We start from the raw sequence: 19,139 nt of genomic DNA, 5'->3' as shown, positions 1-19,139 counted from the left end.
CACTAGGTCAACGGTCACAGTGACAAAAACGTATTCACACAATGGCTGCCTCTACAACTGACAGCCCATATGGGGGGCATGCATGTTTTACAAACAGCCATTGTATATACTACTACCCCATGCTCGTATATAAGTAATGCCGTATCAAGCCAGTACTATACTAGCGAGTCATGTATCGGATATATCCTACTACCCATGCTCGTATATAAGTAATGCCGTATCAAGCCAGTACTATACTAGCGAGTTATATAGCGGGTATATCCTCCTACCCCATGCTCGTATATAAGTAATGCCGTATCGAGCCAGTACTATACTAGCGAGTCATATACCGGATATATCCTACTACCCCATGCTCGTACATTAGTAATGCCGTATCAAGCCGGTACTATACTAGCGAGTCATAGCGGGTATATACTACTACCCCATGCTGGTAAACGAGTCTTTTACCGGGTATATCCAACTACCCCATGCTCGTATAAGTAATGCCGTATCAAGCCAGTACTATACTAGCGAGTTATATACCGGGTATATCCTACTACACCATGCTCGTATATAAGTAATGCCGTATCAAGCCGGTACTATACTAGCGAGTTATGTACCGGGTATATCCTACTACCCCATGCTCGTATATAAGTAATGCCGTTTCAAGCCAGTACTATACTAGCGAGTTATATAGCGGGTATATCCTACTACCCCATGCTCGTATATAAGTAATGCCGTATCAAGCCAGTACTATATTAGCGAGTTATATACCGGGTATATCCTACTACCCCATGGTCGTATATAAGTAATGCCGTATCAAGCCAGTACTATAATAGCGAGTCATATACCGGGTATACCCTACTACCCTATGCTCGTATATAAGTAATGCCGTATCAAGCCAGTACTATACTAGCGAGTCATATACCGGATATATCCTACTACCCCATGCTCGTATAAAAGTAATGCCGTATCAAGCCAGTACTATACTAGCGAGTCATATACCGGATATATCCTACTACCCCATGCTCGTATATTAGTAATGCCGTATCAAGCCAGTACTATACTAGCGAGTTATATACCGGATATATCCTACTACCCCATGCTCGTATATTAGTAATGCCGTATCAAGCCAGTACTATATTAGCGAGTTATATAGCGGGTATATCCTACTACCCCATGCTCGTATATAAGTAATGCCGTATCAAGCCAGTACTATACTAGCGAGTCATATACCGGGTATATCCTACTACCCCATGCCTTTATATAAGTAATGCCGTATCAAGCCGGTACTAAACTAGCGAGTCATATACCGGATATATCCTACTACCCCATGCTCGTATATTAGTAATGCCGTATCAAGCCAGTACTATAATAGCGAGTCATAGCGGGTATATCCTACTACCCCTTGCTCGTATATAAGTAATGCCGTATCAAGCCAGTACTATACCTGCGAGTCATATACCGGGTATATCCTACTACCCCATGCCTTTATATAAGTAATGCCGTATCAAGCCGGTACTAAACTAGCGAGTTATATAGCGGGTATATCCTACTACCCCATGCTCGTATATAAGTAATGTCGTTTCAAGCCAGTACTATACTAGCCAGTTATATACCGGCTTTTACCTACTACCCCATGCTGGTATAAAAGTAATGCCGTATCAAGTCGGTACTATACTAGCGAGTTATATAACGGGTATATCCTACTACCCCATACTCGTATATAAGTAATGCCGTATCAAGCCAGTACTTTACTAGCGAGTCATATACCGGAAATATCCTACTACCCCATGCTCGTATACCCGGTATAAGTAATGCCGTATCAAGCCAGTACTATACTAGCGAGTCATAGCGGGTATATACTACTACCCCATTCTCGTATATAAGTAATGCCGTTTCAAGCCAGTACTATACTAGCGAGTCATATACCGGGTATACCCTACTACCCCATGCTCGTATATAAGTAATGCCGTATCAAGCCAGTACTATACTAACGAGTCATATACCGGGTATATCCTACTACCCCATGCTCGTATAAAAGTAATGCCGTATCAAACCAGTACTATACTAGCGAGCCATAGCGGGTATATACTACTACCCCATGCTCGTATGTAAGTAATGCCGTACCAACCCAGGACTATACTAGCGAGTCATATACCAGGTATATCCTAATACCCCATGCCTTTATATAAGTTATGCCGTATCAAGCCAGTACCATACTAGCGAGTTGTATACCGGGTATATTCTACAACCCCATGCTGGTATATAAGTAATGCCGTATCAAACCGGTACTATACTAGCGAGTTATATAGCGGGTATATCCTATTACCCCATGCTCATTATAAGTAATGCCGTATCAAGCCAGTACTATATTAGCGAGTTATATAGCGGGTATATTCTACTACCCCATGCTCGTATATAAGTAATGCCGTATCAAACCGGTACTATACTAGAGAGTCATAGCGGGTATATACTACTACCCCTTGCTCGTATATAAGTAATGCCGTATCAAGCCAGTACTATACCTGCGAGTCATATACCGGGTATATCCTACTACCCCATGCCTTTATATAAGTAATGCCGTATCAAGCCGGTACTAAACTAGCGAGTTATATAGCGGGTATATCCTACTACCCCATGCTCGTATATAAGTAATGTCGTTTCAAGCCAGTACTATACTAGCCAGTTATATACCGGCTTTTACCTACTACCCCATGCTGGTATAAAAGTAATGCCGTATCAAGTCGGTACTATACTAGCGAGTTATATAACGGGTATATCCTACTACCCCATACTCGTATATAAGTAATGCCGTATCAAGCCAGTACTTTACTAGCGAGTCATATACCGGAAATATCCTACTACCCCATGCTCGTATACCCGGTATAAGTAATGCCGTATCAAGCCAGTACTATACTAGCGAGTCATAGCGGGTATATACTACTACCCCATGCTCGTATATAAGTAATGCCGTTTCAAGCCAGTACTATACTAGCGAGTCATATACCGGGTATACCCTACTACCCCATGCTCGTATATAAGTAATGCCGTATCAAGCCAGTACTATACTAACGAGTCATATACCGGGTATATCCTACTTCCCCATGCTCGTATAAAAGTAATGCCGTATCAAACCAGTACTATACTAGCGAGCCATAGCGGGTATATACTACTACCCCATGCTCGTATGTAAGTAATGCCGTACCAACCCAGGACTATACTAGCGAGTCATATACCAGGTATATCCTAATACCCCATGCCTTTATATAAGTTATGCCGTATCAAGCCAGTACCATACTAGCGAGTTGTATACCGGGTATATTCTACAACCCCATGCTGGTATATAAGTAATGCCGTATCAAACCGGTACTATACTAGCGAGTTATATAGCGGGTATATCCTATTACCCCATGCTCATTATAAGTAATGCCGTATCAAGCCAGTACTATATTAGCGAGTTATATAGCGGGTATATTCTACTACCCCATGCTCGTATATAAGTAATGCCGTATCAAACCGGTACTATACTAGAGAGTCATAGCGGGTATATACTACTACCCCATGCTCGTATATAAGTAATGCCGTATCCAGCCGGTACTGTACTAGCAAGCTATATACCGGATATATCCTACTACCCAATGCTGGTATATAAGTAATGCCGTATCAAGCCGGTACTATACTAACGAGTCATATACCGGGTATATCCTACTACCCCATGCTCGTATATACGTAATGCCGTATCAAGCCAGTACTATACTAGCGAGTTATATACCGGGTATATCCTACTACCCCATGCTCGTATATAAGTAATGCCGTTTCAAGCCAGTACTATACTAGCGAGTTATATACCGGGTATATCCTACTACCCATTCTCGTATATAAGTAATGCCGTATCAAGCCAGTACTATACTAGCGAGTCATATACCGGATATATCCTACTACCCCATGCTCGTATATAAGTAATGCCGTACCAAGCCAGTACTATACTAGCGAGTTATATAGCGGGTATATCCTACTACCCCATGCTCGTATATAAGTAATGCCGTATCAAGCCAGTACTATACTAGCGAGCTATATACCGGATATATCCTACTACCCAATGCTCGTATATAAGTAATGCCGTATCAAGCCTGTACTATACTAGCGAGTTATATAGCGGTATATACTACTACCCCATCCTGTTATAAGTAATACCGTATTAGTTACACTGTTTGTAACTGATGGTGTATGAGAGCGAAGCTCGAGAAGGGAACTGAGGGTGTATATCCTATACACAATCAGTTACTAACTGTGTATCCAGTATATCTCAACCGATTACTCGGGGTGCATGGAAATTTCTCAGGGTGTATGGAAAATACACAATGGGCACATGGCCTCTCAAAGCAAATCGAATCAGGTCATTTTTGTAGGAGGCGAGTTATACCTAACTACCCTATGCTCGTATAAGTAATGCCGTATCACATCAGTTGTATTTTTGACGTCATTTAGTTATATACAGGATAGTCATATAGCGGGTATTTCCTATAACCCCCAAGTACGTACTGTTAATGCTATATCAAACCTGTTATATTCCTAATTTCACAAAGCGGGTATAACCGACTATCCCAGGCTCAAGTTTGCCAAGCGGTATCTACCCAGTAATATTCTATATGTCATTATGCGGGGATACCTGACTATCGTATGTTCGTATTTAAGTGATGCTGTAGCACATTAGTTCAACACTCACAAGTCATACCAAGGGTATATAGGGTTAGGGCAACTAAACCTAATCATATTGTTCACTGCTCGCCTGCATGGTCTGTTCTTCTAAAAGCCATGTAAGAAACACAATCATTCTGCTGTGTGCATATTTTGATCAAATTAATGAATGCTAGTTCGGTTGTTCGGCGTAGCTGTCTTACCAAGCTTTTCACATTAAATACCCTTTATCAACAAACAATTAAATGATGGGGAAATTTCACGCCTGTAGACCCGAATGAATGAATCAGAATATTTTAATTATTGATTTCAGAGAAATCACCCACAGCATTGGCCAAATCACTGCGGAAATCCGGACTTCTTCATGCACGTTTTTGACCTAACAACAATCACTGCGAAATAGCGCAGATCGTGTTTGACTTACGCTGGCCGCATACGCATTAAGACCTATTTTCGCAAGACGCGACTATAAGTGTGATTTGGTTGTGTTGAAAGTACACTGTGCATGTATGAACTATTTACATCTCATTGCGATGGCGATATAATAAATTCATAATAAGCCTTGTGAGGCCACATATGATCACATGTAGTATATTTTTATCTAAGGACAAAATTGTTCGGTTTGAATATACGTGCACTTTATAAGAAACACATCATGCGGTGGATATGCGACAATTAAACCTTTATTTTCTATTTAAATATTTATAAACGTGAATATACGACTTGCTTTAACGATACAAGCGTTAATGCGTTACTGATAGGATCATGCGGCAGCAATGAATAGGACACTCCTCGTGTAAGTAATCATCATAGTCTAAGGACCCTTCAGGTTTCGCATCGTAAAAAGTGTGACCCAGTAATATTGCTTAAAATGGTTGAGCTAACTTAATTTTCATCTTTTCTCGTGCTCTTTAATTACCCACATATTTAGGTCTGGTTGAAGTACTTTTACTTCCCACAGAGCAATTCGGTTCAAATTATTAATAACAACAATACACATTTTTAGCTTTATTTCAAATGTGAACATATTTTATAACGCAGACGTGTACATAATTTTAACACAGAACAAGGGCTGTTTGTAAAACATGCATGCCCCCCTATGGGCTGTCAGTTGTAGTGGCAGCCATTGTGAATACGTTTTTGTCACTGTGAACTTGACTTTTGACCTAGTGACCTGAAAATCAATAGGGGTCATCTGCCAGTCATGATCAATGTACTTGAGAAGTTTCATGATCATAGACCTAAGTATTCTTGAGCTATCAACAGGAAACCATTAAACTGTTTTGAGTCACTATGACCTTAATCTTTGACCTAGTGACCTGAAAATCAATAGGGGTCTTCTGCCAGTCATTATCAATTTACCTATGAAGGGGGTCATCTGCCAGTCATTATCAATGTACCTATGATTTTTTTATTTTATGATCCTAGGCGTAAGCATTTATGAGTTATCATCCGGAAACCATTTTTCTATTTCGAGTCACTGTGACCTTGACTTTTGACTTAGTGACCTGAAAATCAATAGAGGTCATCTGCGAGTCATCATCAATGTACCTATGAAGTTTCATGATCCTAGGCGTAAGCGTTCTTGAGTTATCATCCGGAAACCATTTTACTATTTCGAGATCAATAAACCTATGAAGTTTCATGATCCTAGGCCAAAGCGTTCTTGAGTTATCATCAGGAAACCATCTGGTGGACCAACCAACTGACATGTGCAAAACAATATAACCCTCTTCTTCCAAGGGGGGCATAAATATAATATTAATTTTTAGTAATCTAAATTTAATCAAAATTGCTAGATTGTATTTTCCGAGAAATTATCGGAAAACATCATTAAAGTTAAAGGGTATCTGCCAGCTTATGCCATTAAAACACAAATGTTAAATGACAAAAGCTGTTGCCCGGTTCACGGCACGCGGAGCCTACCCTATTGTGAACCAAAATCTTTTTGTGTATTTCATCCTAGTAGTTACCTCGACATAGAACAGACACATTGGTTACTTTTATGAAACAATTCTTATAAAACTTGGTAAACAAATTGCGACATTGTTGCCCATTTGTCCGTCAGTCCATGTCCGAATAGTAGCTAAAATTGAGAAAACTCAGTAAGATTTCATGAAACTTAATATTCACATAATTTTTAAATACACAAAATAATACATTGACCATTTTAATTTTGTGATAAAACTTAGTTTACAAATGAACTCAGAAGAGCAATGTGATATTTATTTTGTCCCTACCGTTTTCACATGAAGGGATTTACGGTTGACCCACTGTCCATCGGTCTGTCAGTCAAATAAACCTGGATCTGGTTACAATGTTTTCCTAAGATTTCACCAGGTTACCTACTTTTTGGACACACTCAACCCAGGCTTACTCAACCAAGATGAGCATGTCGATCAGGTTTCATCAACATTGAGTCGAAAAAAGCCTGGTTTCTTCCATCACCTGATGATCCTCTAACACAGCAAGTCAATCCTCGAATGTCCGAAATATGTTCTGGTTCTTATAGTGGCAGACAAAAACAAGACCTATGATTTTAAGTAAATTTGTTATGTTCATATATACATTAATTATTCCAACTATTTTTTTAGCTCGTATATGTTGTTATACAATTGTATTAAACATGGCCATTTAAGTCTTTCATAAGATTCTAACTAAACAAATGAGTTTTAATTTCTTTTAAAACTCTTGATGCAAGCAAACGATGAACGGCAGTATTGGGGGAAAAAAACTGGCAGACAATATGTATTTGACCATCAAAACTAGAGAAGACTGAGATAAAGATATGCAGAAAATGAAGCAACACCAGTTCATACACAGTGCTAAACTCACATCATAGAGATGTTTAAGTTCATGGATTTCAAGACTATTAAAGCTCAGGACTTTGGTACAGTCTCCCCATCTACAGCATTTCTCTTGAACCACATGAGAGATGATATGTGCATCTTGCTGTCCTATGGAGTGGAAGTCTTCCTTGCAGGATATCCATTTGCACGAATACTCCTATAACAAGCAACTTTGTAAACTGCAGATTGGAAGCCAAAGTCAATTAACTTACAGTGTCCACATTTTTAACTTTAGTTATAATCATTGACTAAGTTTTTCACAAATGTTATTTTTGATTGAAATGTTAATGAAAAGGCAAAAAAAAAAGAGATTTACTGTGAAATAAGTCAATGGAGATAAGCCTACTAATAGCTCTTGGTGTGTATTGTGGATTTCACCATGATTTGTTTAACTCTATTTTTTTTATATTTATCTATATATTGATATTTTCTATGAGTTCTTTACGCAGATACACATCTAATCAGAGCCTCTGTTAATGTAATAAAAGTATGTTACTGTTCTGTTCTTCTGTTAATAACTAATCTAAAAAGAAAGAAAACAAGTAAATTTGCACTATTGTATGAATATGGCATACACTTATTTTTCCATGTTGAAATCTTATTAAATTCATGATATGAAGCCCTAAAATGTTTGTAACAAACAGATGGATGGACTGACAGACTGACCGATGGAAAACGCCAACACTATATCTCTCTGGCTTTGGAAAGGATAATGATTCAACAGAAAGTAGAAATCATCAATAAAAACTTGATGCATCTAAGTTAACTTAGCAATTAGTGAGTTCAATATGTCCTTTAACTGAACAAAAAACAGATGTTTCAAAAACTTAACATGATTTGTCATTTGTTGCAAATATTAAGAAGCACTTACAGGTCCTGGGTTTCAATCACCAACATATGATAAAATAGTTCTCAGTAACAAAAGGCACAAAAATGCAAGAAAAAATCACTTTAATGTTAAAATAAATATATATAGTTATTCAATAAACGATGTATATTTTGTCATAAAGTACCGGTCCTGGATTGTTCTCCACATCATTTAAGAGCATCAACATCCGCTGGGACAGGTTAACGTGTTGTTGAATACATGTACACAGCTGCATCATGATGTAATGAAGACCACCTTGTCCACACATACGACCCAGAATCATCAGCCCAAACATCTTGATCCACATGGTGGGTGGGAAATGTTTGTATGTTCCTAAAGAACAAAACATGTTAATGATTTATCATTTCAAGTATAAAAGGCAAGCCTTAAAATTCTTAGAAAGCTTTAACATCTGAAGGTTAATATCACCCTGGCTGGGCAGATCTTGGTAATATACCCATTTAAAAAACATTCCTTAAAGCCACACACCTTGAAATGAAATATCTGGCATAGTAAATTTGGATATAAATAAGAAACATATTTTATCTTTGCCAATTAGAATATATCTGGTGGTTGCAAGGTAGAAATCCGTCTTTCTTGTGCTTTAAAACTTAAAAATAATTGTGTTTCTCGAATTGAACATGTACGTATACAAATCATACATTCAGTTTTAAAATATAAAAAAATAAATTACTTGCTAACTAGGCTATAGATTTAATGACAATTTTGCACACTTTCAAATTGCATCTATATGTACTGAGTAACATGTATTTCATTTCAAGGTGTGTGGCTTTAATGTAATAAACAAGAGTGCTAAACTGTCACAAGATACACCCGTTTGAAGGTTTTGGACACCATGCTAAACGCTGGAAATGCACTAAGTGACCTAGTTTTCGACCCGGCATGACCTATATCTGAACTTGACTTAGATATCATTAAGACACAACTTCTGCCCAAATTTGGTGAAGATCGGATGAAAACTCTTTCAATTAAAGAGCTTACACCATGCTAAATCCTTGAAATGCACCCTGTGAACTAGTTTTTGACCCAGCATGACCCATATTTGAACTTGAACTAGATATTGTCTAGATACAACTTCTGACCACATTTGTTGAAGATCAGATGAAAACTACTTCAATAAGAGAGTGGACACCGTGCTAAATGCTTGAAATGCACTAAGTAACCTCGTGACCTAGTTTTTGACCTGGCGTGACCCATATTTGAACTTGACCTAGATAACATTTTGACACAATTTCTGACCAAATTTGGTGAAGATCGGATGATAACTACTTCAATTTGAGAGCGGACACCATGCTTAATCCTTGAAATGTACTAAGTGAACCCCTGACCTTGTTTTTGACCCGACATGACCCATAATTGAACTTGACTTAAATATTGTCTCGATAAAACTTCTGACCAAAGTTTGTGAAGATTGGATGAAAACTACTTCACTTAGAGAGCAGACACCATGCGAAATGCATGAAATGCTCTAAGTGACCTCGCGACCTAGTTTTTGACCCGGCATAACCCATATTTGAACTTGACCTATATATCATTTACACACAACTTATGACCAAATTTGGTAAAGATCAGATGAAAACTACTCCAATTAGAGAGCCACCAATGCTAAATCCTTCAAATGCACTAAGTGACCCCGTGACCTAGTTTTTGACCTGGCATGACCCATATTCAAACTTGACCTAGATATTGTCTAGATACAACTTCTGACCAAGTTTGGTGAAGATCAGATGAAAACTATTTGAATTAGAGAGTGGACACTGTTATGGACGCCGCCGCCCGCCAAGGGTGAAACTATAATACGTCCCGTTTTTTCAAAACCGGCGTATAAAAATAAGTAATATCCCTCACAGGGTTCAGGTCACACAATTAACTTATAGACAATAGGCAATACTTAATTCATTCACTTCAAACTGTTTCTCTTGACAGATAACAAATGTTCAATCAAATTTTCATTCAAGATCATTTGGTTACAAATTTGAAATATACTAAAATTTGCCTTCATAATGGAAACTTCTATTTTCCAAGCATGCCTTCCACTTCCTTGAGCTGACTTCGTTGAGTTCATGATTAGCAGATGCAATCTGTAAGATTTACTTATAACTAACTCTAAAATAAGTGATTGTTACCCAAAAAATAAAAAAATATAAATTCTTTTGTCTAATTACACACTTTCACATACATAAATGTGACACACGCATAAAGGCCCATAACCATCCAATCAAAATATTCAGAAATAGAGGTGCTCATTATACTAACAGTAATGACTAAGTTTGTATACATGTATGTTTTTTCAACTATGTTTTGCAAAATATTCTCATGCAAACCAGGGTTTCCAATTTAATAAGCCACATGTACATTGCATGTAACAGGGGTAAGACAATGCTAACAAGAAATGTGGTTGTCAGAAACACAATGCCCCCTAATGCGCCACTTTGATTTTTTTTTTTACCTTTGACCTTTAAGGATGACCTTGATCTTTCACCACTCAAAATGTGCAGCTCCATGAGATACACATGCATGCCAAATATCAAGTTGCTACGTTCAATATTGCAAAAGTTATGAAGAAGGTTAAAGTTTTGGTTAAAGTTTTTGAATTATTTTTTTTTACCTTTGACCTTGAAGGATGACCTTGACTTTGACCTTTCACCACTCAAAATGTGCAGCTCCATGAGATACACATGCATGCCAAAAATCAAGTTGCTATGTTCAATATTGCAAAAGTTAATATGAAGGTTAAAGTTTTGGTTTAAGTTTTGGGACACACACACACACACACAAATGGACACATACAATGACAGACAGGCCAAAAACAATATACCCCCGATCTTTCGATCCGGGGGCATAAAAATAATCCTGGTTGTGTTTTTCAAGCAATCTAGCTATAACAAACAGGTTTAATAAAATAGAAAGATTAACTAAAATGAACATACCAGTTATATAGGGCTATAACTATCATATTGAGTATGTCAACACAAAATCGTGTAATTAGTTGCTAAAAGATACAGAAAGCTTTATATGGGAAAGTGCATGTGTTGACCTCCTTTTTTTGTTACTTTATTTGTACATAAAATGCTTGTCAAGCATACACAAGTTAGTGATTTAAAGTCATACCATTGGTGAGCCTATCAGCTTAATTTTACTCTCTTTTCCAGTCTCTGGTTGCTTGATTTCGCGACTGCAGAAGTGGCTCAGCAAAGCGTCTTCGTTGGAGCAAACAACCCTGCATTCTGGACACCGATTGTGCGCCTCCTTTAAATATAAAACTTTGTGAAACATAAAAATATATTAAACATTTATTTTTCATCATTTTAACCAATAAATACCTACTAAACAAGAACTTTGACATTAACTTAGATAAGAAAACATATATATTATTTTCAATTAAATTGTTAAACAAGAGCTGTCTCCGTAGGATGACGTATGCTCCAATAAATGCTTTGATAGAAATTATGAGCATTTTTCGAACCCTAAACGCGGACCCTAAGGTCAAGGTCATGGGGTAAAAATTTGTGTGGGTATGGAAAGGCCTTGTCCATATACACATGCATATCAAATATGAATGTTACATCTGAAGCGACAAAAGAAGTTATGAGCATTTTTCGAAACCTAAACACAAAGTGTGACGGACAGACAGACATCAGACAAACAGACAGAAGGACAGTTCGATCACTATATGCCCTCCTTCGGCGGCATAAAAAAAGTTAATCCAGAAATGCAAAATAAGTCCCAAACTAGAGAGCGGACACCATACTTAATCCTTAAAATGCACGTAATGTAAGCAAGTTAGTTCAAATAACAATGTACACAATTTCAATACTTTCTTAAAGTTAGTTCAAATAACAATGAACACAATTTCAATATTTTCTTATCACTTAATCAATAATTATTATTTAAAAAAAACCATCCTGACAGTCCCCTCACATTTATGTGACTGAACTATCAGTCAAAAAAACGTTTGTTAGCTAACAGGGAGATATCTGTTATGGGAGAAGGTTCAAAATATTTTTGCCATTTCTTATATCACACTGCAAGTGTCAGTGCTACTGGCTCTGGGCATTTTCTATTTTTATCAAACCACTAAATTCAATGTATTTTATTCAGAAAACTTTGCAAAAGACAACCTCAGTGTCTGGACTGACCTGATGCACCCAATCGCACAAGTCAGCTACATCTCTGAAATTATTTCAATACAATCATTTTCATTAATAAAAATAGATAACAAGAGCTGTCAGAGGACAGCGCCCTCGACTATTCGAGTGCTTGACAGTATAACGTAAGCCATCATGGGGAAATTGTTCATATTCAATAATTTATTAGATGATCTTTCAAAAATAAAAAAAGGAAAAAAAAACAAATTTGGGGAGGGGGTAGGGGGGTTGAGATGGGGGTATAACATGGGGTGTGGTCATTTATTAGACGATCTGACGATCTTTCAAAAATAAAAAAAGGAAAACAAAAAATTTGGGGGGGGGGGTGGGGGGGGGGGGCAGGGATTCTGGGTTGGGGCGTGGGGTATTGCAGTGCTGCAGCTAGGATTTAAAAAGGGCAGGGGGATTTTTTGTCAAAAGGGCACTTTGGACGCGCAGTATTTTGTCAAAAGGGCACTTTCGAGCGCGCGGGCGTTTCTAGAATGCTTCCTCATGCATGTTAATTTATGTGTTATCAATAATTGTAAGAATAAATTATTCTCATTGTCATTAAACAATTCAAATTTAATTACTACAATGAGGAATAAATTAATTACAATGTATTTTAATAAGAGATTTATTAATCCTCATATGTAAAAAAAAAATTAAAAAAAAAATAAAAAAATTTAAGGGCAGGGGGGGCCCTAGGAAGGTCAGGGCGGAGGTTCGGGAGGGCAGGGCGGGGCGCCCTTCGATTTAGGCCTAGCTGGAGCACTGGTATTGCACGGGTGGAATCCATTGTGGTATTCAGGTAAGTGTTGTTTTGTCAAAGTATTAATAAAATCTTATCATAAATAAAGAAGTTATGTGAATTTAAGCAAAATGTCCAATTCTCAAAGTAAAAAAGGGGCCATAATTCTATCAAAATGCTTGATTCAGTGGTCTAATCTTGTTTATAGGTTGGGGTCATGTTGGTAAACAAGTATGCAAAATATAATAGCAATATGTCAAAGGACATAGGAAATATTTGGGGTAGTACGCAAACTTTAACATAGATTTATCAATGATATGCATATTCTGAGTATAAAAGGGGCCGTAATTCTATCAAAATGCTTGATTAAGTGGTCTCCTCTTGTTTGTAGGTTAAAGGTCATGTTGGTAAACAAGTATGCAATATAACAAAGCAATATGTTAAAGGACATAGGAAATATTTGGGGTAGTACGCACAATTTAACATAGATTTATCAATAATATGCATATTCTAAGTATAAAAGGGGCAATAATTCTGTCAAAATGCTTGATACAGTGGTCTGCTCTTGTTTATAGGTTGGGATCATGTTGGTAAACAAGTATGCAAAATATGAAAGCAATATGTCAATGGACATTGAAAATATTTGAAGTAGTACGCAAACTTTATCATTTGCACGCTCACGGAAACGCCAACGCCGGGGTGAGTAGGATAGCTCCACTATATATATTTCATATATAATAGTCCAGCTAAAATACAGTCAACAATTAAAGAGTTGTTGTCACTGGGAATGTGATCTTGCATATATACACTTCATGTTGACAACATATTATTTTCAATTAAATTGTTAAACAAGATCTGTCTCCATAGGATGACGTATGCCCCCAATAAATGCTTTGATAGAAATTATGAGCATTTTTCGAAATCTGAATGCATTTTTTGAACCCTAAACACGGACCCTAAGGTCAAGGTCATGGGGTAAAAATTTGTGTGCGTATGGAAAGGCCTTGTCCATGTACACATGCATATCAAATATGAATGTTACATCTGAAGCGACAAAAGAAGTTATGAGCATTTTTCGAAACCTAAACACAAAGTGTGACGGACGGACAGACAGACATCAGATAAACAGACGGAAGGACAGTGCGATCACTATATGCCCTCCTTCGGCGGCATAAAAAACGTTAATTTAGAAATGCAAAATAAGTCCCAAACTAGAGAGCGGACACCATACTTAATCCTTGAAATGCACTAAGTGACCCTGTGACCTAGTTTTTGACCCGGCATGACCCATATTCGAACATGACCTAGATGTTGTCTTGATACAACTTCTGACCAATTTTGGTAAAGATCAGATGAAAACTACTTCAATTAGAGAGCAGACACCATGCTTAAACCTTAAAATGCACTAAGTGACCCCATGGTCTAGTTTTTGACCCGGCATGGCCCATATTCGAGCTTGACCTAGATATTGCCTAGATACAACTTCTGACCAAGTTTGGTAAAGATCAGATGAAAACTATTTGAATTAGAGAGCGGACAAGAAAAGTGTGACAGACAGTGCGAAAACTATATACCCTCTTTTCTTCCAAAGGGGGCATAAAAAATGTGGAGTAAAATATATACAAATGTGTTCTTTTTCTTTGCAGACTGACTTACCTATCAAAATAGTTACATAAACAAATATGTATAATTATATTGTTAATATTATGCGCATAAATAAAACATTTGCTATTTCATGTAAAATTAATTGTAGACAGCAAATAATGAAACAAGAAACCGTTTGAGACGGGTGATGCTCCACAAAGGTTTTTTTGTCACAATATTGCACTATATATTCAGATAAAAGGAAACGTCTTGAGGGGCATAACTTTGGACAAAATAATACAATGGATGGTTTAGTAACTTAAAAATTTCAAAGGGCCATAACTCTGTAAATAAATCATCTAACCAGAACCCACTAATAACATGCGCATCTCCTCAAGGTAGTTAAGCTTCCCATAAAGCTTCATTGTATTCCAGTCAGTAGTTGGGGAGAAATAGCCCGGACAAGAATTGCACTATATGTACAGTTATTAGAAAATTTCAAAGGGCCATAACTCTATGAAAAATCATCCGACCATAACCGGCTTATAATATGCACATCTCCTGTTGGTAGTGAAGCTTCCCATAAAATTTCATTGAATTCATGTAATTAGTTGCTGAGAAATAGCTCGGACAAGAATTGCACTATATGTACAATGGAAAATTTCAAATGGCCATAACTCTGTGGAAAATCATCCGACGAGAACCGGCTGATAATATGCACATCTCCTGTTGGTAGTGAAGCTTCCCATAAAGTTTCATTGAATTCCCGTCATTAGTTGCTGAGAAATTGCTCGGACAAGAATTGCTCTATATGTACAATGGAAAATTTCAAAGGGCCATAACTCTGTGAAAAAATCATCCGACCAGAACCCGCTGATAATATGCACATCTCCTCTTGGTAGTGATGCTTCCCATAAAGTTTTATTGAATTCCAGTCATTAGTTGCTGAGAAATAGCCCGGATAAGAATTGCACTATATACACAGTAAATGGAAAATTTCAAAGGGCCATAACTCTGTAAAAAATCATCCGACCAGAACCCGCTGATAATATGCACATCTCCTCTTGGTAGTAAATCTTCCCATAAAGTTTCATTGAATTCCGGTCATTAATTGCTGAGAAATAGTCCTGACAAGAATTGCACTATATGTACAGTTAATAAAAAATTTAAAAGGGCCATAACTCTGTGACAAATCATCCGACCAAAACCCGCTGATAATATGCACATTTCCTCTTAATAGTGAAGCTTCCCATTAAGTTTCATTGAATTCCGGCCTTTAGTTGCTGAGAAATAGCCCGGACAAAAATTCTTCACTGACGGACAGACGGACTGACGAAGCGGCCACTATATGCTCCCCCCCAAATTTTTTGGGGGAGCATAAAATGTCAAATTAACATGGATAATAGAAAATATTGTGAAATACTTTATTTATAAATCAGAAACTAGATAACACTTCTAAAATGATTGCAAGTTTCCATGACTCATTGAGGAATAAACCATGTAAAATGTTAGTTTTGCACATTTATATAGTTATGGGAAACAACTACATTAAATTTAAATATCAAAGCTTTTTTTTATAATTGTATATGTACCGGTAAAACACCGCTTCATTCGTAAGAATGTCATTTGAGCCTAGATGAAGATACAGCTGTTGAACATCCATCTTCCGCAAGTCTCTCAACAATGCATGGCGAAAACGATCACAAGAAAATTTGGCACCTTTGAAAACTGAGTTGGCGAATGTCTGTGTAAATAAATCACAAATATACATGAATGAATACACAAGGAAAATTCATGCTTTGCCTCAAGATTAAAATGAAAAGTTTGCAATTACAATTCCCTACAATCTGTAAAATATTCCACACGCTTAAATAAAATATATAACCATGCAAATTAGTTAGAAAACGCAATGATGCCAATCATTGCACATCAGCATAATAAGTTTAACTTTATATTGATGACAAATACTGTTATCATACGAAGCTTAGGACTTGACATTTGAACTGTTTAAGTATAAAGAAATGAAATAATTACATCATTTATAGAAACTATGAGTATCACGTTTAAATGGTGGCATTTCGTGTTTTCTCAAAAATGTTTACAAAAACAGTAAACATTTAAACGACTGTTGATATCAACATGATCCATTTTAGTTCATTACGTTACAATGTTGCAAAACTTATTAAAAGCTGTTAAAAAAAGACTGGTATACATTTGTATCATGTGTGCCAGATGGCCCTTATTCACAACAGCGTAAACATAACAAAACACCATGTACGACCTAGACGGCTTGAATATTTGACACACGTCGGCACAAAGTGCTCGGGAAAAATTTCCAGCTATTTGTTGCATGATCATTCCCCGAATTGTCTTGAACATTTGACGCGCGTCAGCACAACGTGCATGAGGAAATTTTTTCCGACATTTATTCATCCGCATTCATTTTTAATTTAATAAACAGATACTCGTTTTTATGTACATCTTGTTAGGTAGAAAACAATAAAATTTTACACAGATGTAGTCTTATTGAAGAAATGTGGGCTCAATATTTATTTGTCTTTGTTATAAAATACTACGGCATGTAAGTAGAAAATGTGTACCCAATGACTCAACAACGGCAAGAACAGTTGGTTTTAATATGACGTCATTGCCCAAATGGGTTATGATCTGAATATAACTTCTGGAAATAATCATTACTTTCAGTTTGGAAATGCGATGTCAATGACGCTTTTATAACTGACATATGGATACCGTTTAAACGGTAACCTTTTGTTTATTTCATTAATCATTTCGTTTTAACGTTTAGAAAAATGTGTACATGTGATACCATTAATAGAAACAAACCTGAAACTGTAATTACTGTTCTATACCATTGTCATTACATATTCTCATCAGAGATTGGCAGGCATTTGACAGCTATATCATCAGGAAGAATATCCTTAATCCGATGAGCATTGGAGTCCCCAGCAATACGGTTCACTTTTCTCCTGTCTTGGGCACCTGAAAAAATAAAAGGAAAATGCTTCCTGACACAACACTGCATCCTGTTCAAAAGAGCCTGCGTAATAAATCTACTAATTATAAAAAGACAAGTCTTAACAACCCAAATACTACCTGGCTTAACAATACTATTGCAACAAGACTAATAAGGACGACTAAACTTGTCTTATGTGTATCTAACTACACAAAAAGAATATAAACAAAACAGATCAATCACGCTTTAATAAAAATAAAGGTCACACAAGTTAAAAAGCACTAGTTTTCAATAATCAATAAGTGTCAAAATTGCAATACACTGGTCAGTGTTCAGTGCAAATATCACTATGAACATGTCAAAAGTGTCAATTATTGCACTAGTGTGTAACACACTGAATGTGTCCAAATGCGCGAAACACCTGTTTTTTAATAATTAGTATTAAAGTGTCACTCAAAATTGCAATCCACTGGTAAGTGTTCATTCAATGCAAATATCACACAGTCACTATAAACACATCAAAAGCGTCAATTATTGCACAAGTGTAAAACACACTGTAAGTATCCAAATGCGCGAAGCACGTGTTTTTAATAGATCACAAAATGGGTAATAAAACGCACAGTTGAACTTAAGATGAAAAGTAAACACAAATCCTTCGTTCACTCACACCGAGTTACTAGGACTTGGTCGCGAAAATGAATGCCACTTTGAATTATACACTTTACAACGTCGAAATACAACAAATCACAATTAAAAGATAGCTATTGCAAGTTCAAAAACAAAACTGAAATATATAAGCGCCGAAATGACTTCTTGATCTCAAAACAATGTCAGAAACGTATACAATACCGGATCTCAACCGTTTGAAAGCTCGTGTGCAATCAAAAGGGGAGATTATTCCAACGATGTTTTTTTCTTGTTTCTCCATTCGGTACCCCTCGCACGTTATTTGATTACGCTTTCTTCATATATGGTCATATTACACTCATTCATAACGTTTATTTATAGATGTTTGTGTTGTGACATATATGGTTATGATTACCATATAAGGTAAAGACGGCCAGGGACCAGAGTCGCTCTGATTATGCCCAGTTTTCTCAGAACGCGGCTCATATCATTTAAACAAGTGTTCTGAGCGAGGTTCATGGTGATTTTTCAAAGTTGAACTCGTCAGTATTCACCAGTCTTTCTAGTCAGATAAGGTTATTTCCATGCAAGGGGGTGGGGGGGGGGCAAACGAAGGAAGCGCAAACACTGTATGGCCGAAATGGCGTAGTCATTTACA

At 36.9% G+C, this 19,139-nt stretch overlaps 1 protein-coding gene across 3 annotated transcripts; it reads right to left on the bottom strand.

Moving 5' to 3' along the window:
* Nucleotides 1–5,675: 5,675 nt before the first annotated feature.
* LOC127872023 (uncharacterized) lies at nucleotides 5,676–18,865 on the bottom strand. Of its 3 annotated transcripts, none has more exons than XM_052415379.1 (8): nucleotides 18,704–18,865; nucleotides 17,751–17,880; nucleotides 16,473–16,599; nucleotides 12,558–12,591; nucleotides 11,530–11,667; nucleotides 10,415–10,499; nucleotides 8,543–8,730; nucleotides 5,676–8,052 (listed from the first exon to the last, which is right to left on the bottom strand). In XM_052415379.1, exons 2-8 carry the CDS (start codon nucleotides 17,770–17,772, stop codon nucleotides 8,041–8,043), a joined length of 606 nt encoding a protein of 201 aa, XP_052271339.1. In that variant the 5' UTR covers nucleotides 17,773–17,880; nucleotides 18,704–18,865; the 3' UTR covers nucleotides 5,676–8,040. The 3 variants fall into 3 exon arrangements, with proteins under 3 accessions (XP_052271339.1, XP_052271338.1, XP_052271337.1); XM_052415378.1 differs by having other exon boundaries at nucleotides 5,676–7,686; nucleotides 17,725–17,880; nucleotides 18,704–18,864; XM_052415377.1 differs by having other exon boundaries at nucleotides 5,676–7,686; nucleotides 18,704–18,864.
* Between the last annotated feature and the right edge of the window lie 274 nt (nucleotides 18,866–19,139).

The sequence above is a fragment of the Dreissena polymorpha genome, chromosome 3, assembly GCF_020536995.1.
Source record: "Dreissena polymorpha isolate Duluth1 chromosome 3, UMN_Dpol_1.0, whole genome shotgun sequence".
NCBI lineage: Eukaryota > Metazoa > Mollusca > Bivalvia > Myida > Dreissenidae > Dreissena > Dreissena polymorpha.
This window is presented reverse-complemented; position numbering and strand designations above follow the sequence as displayed.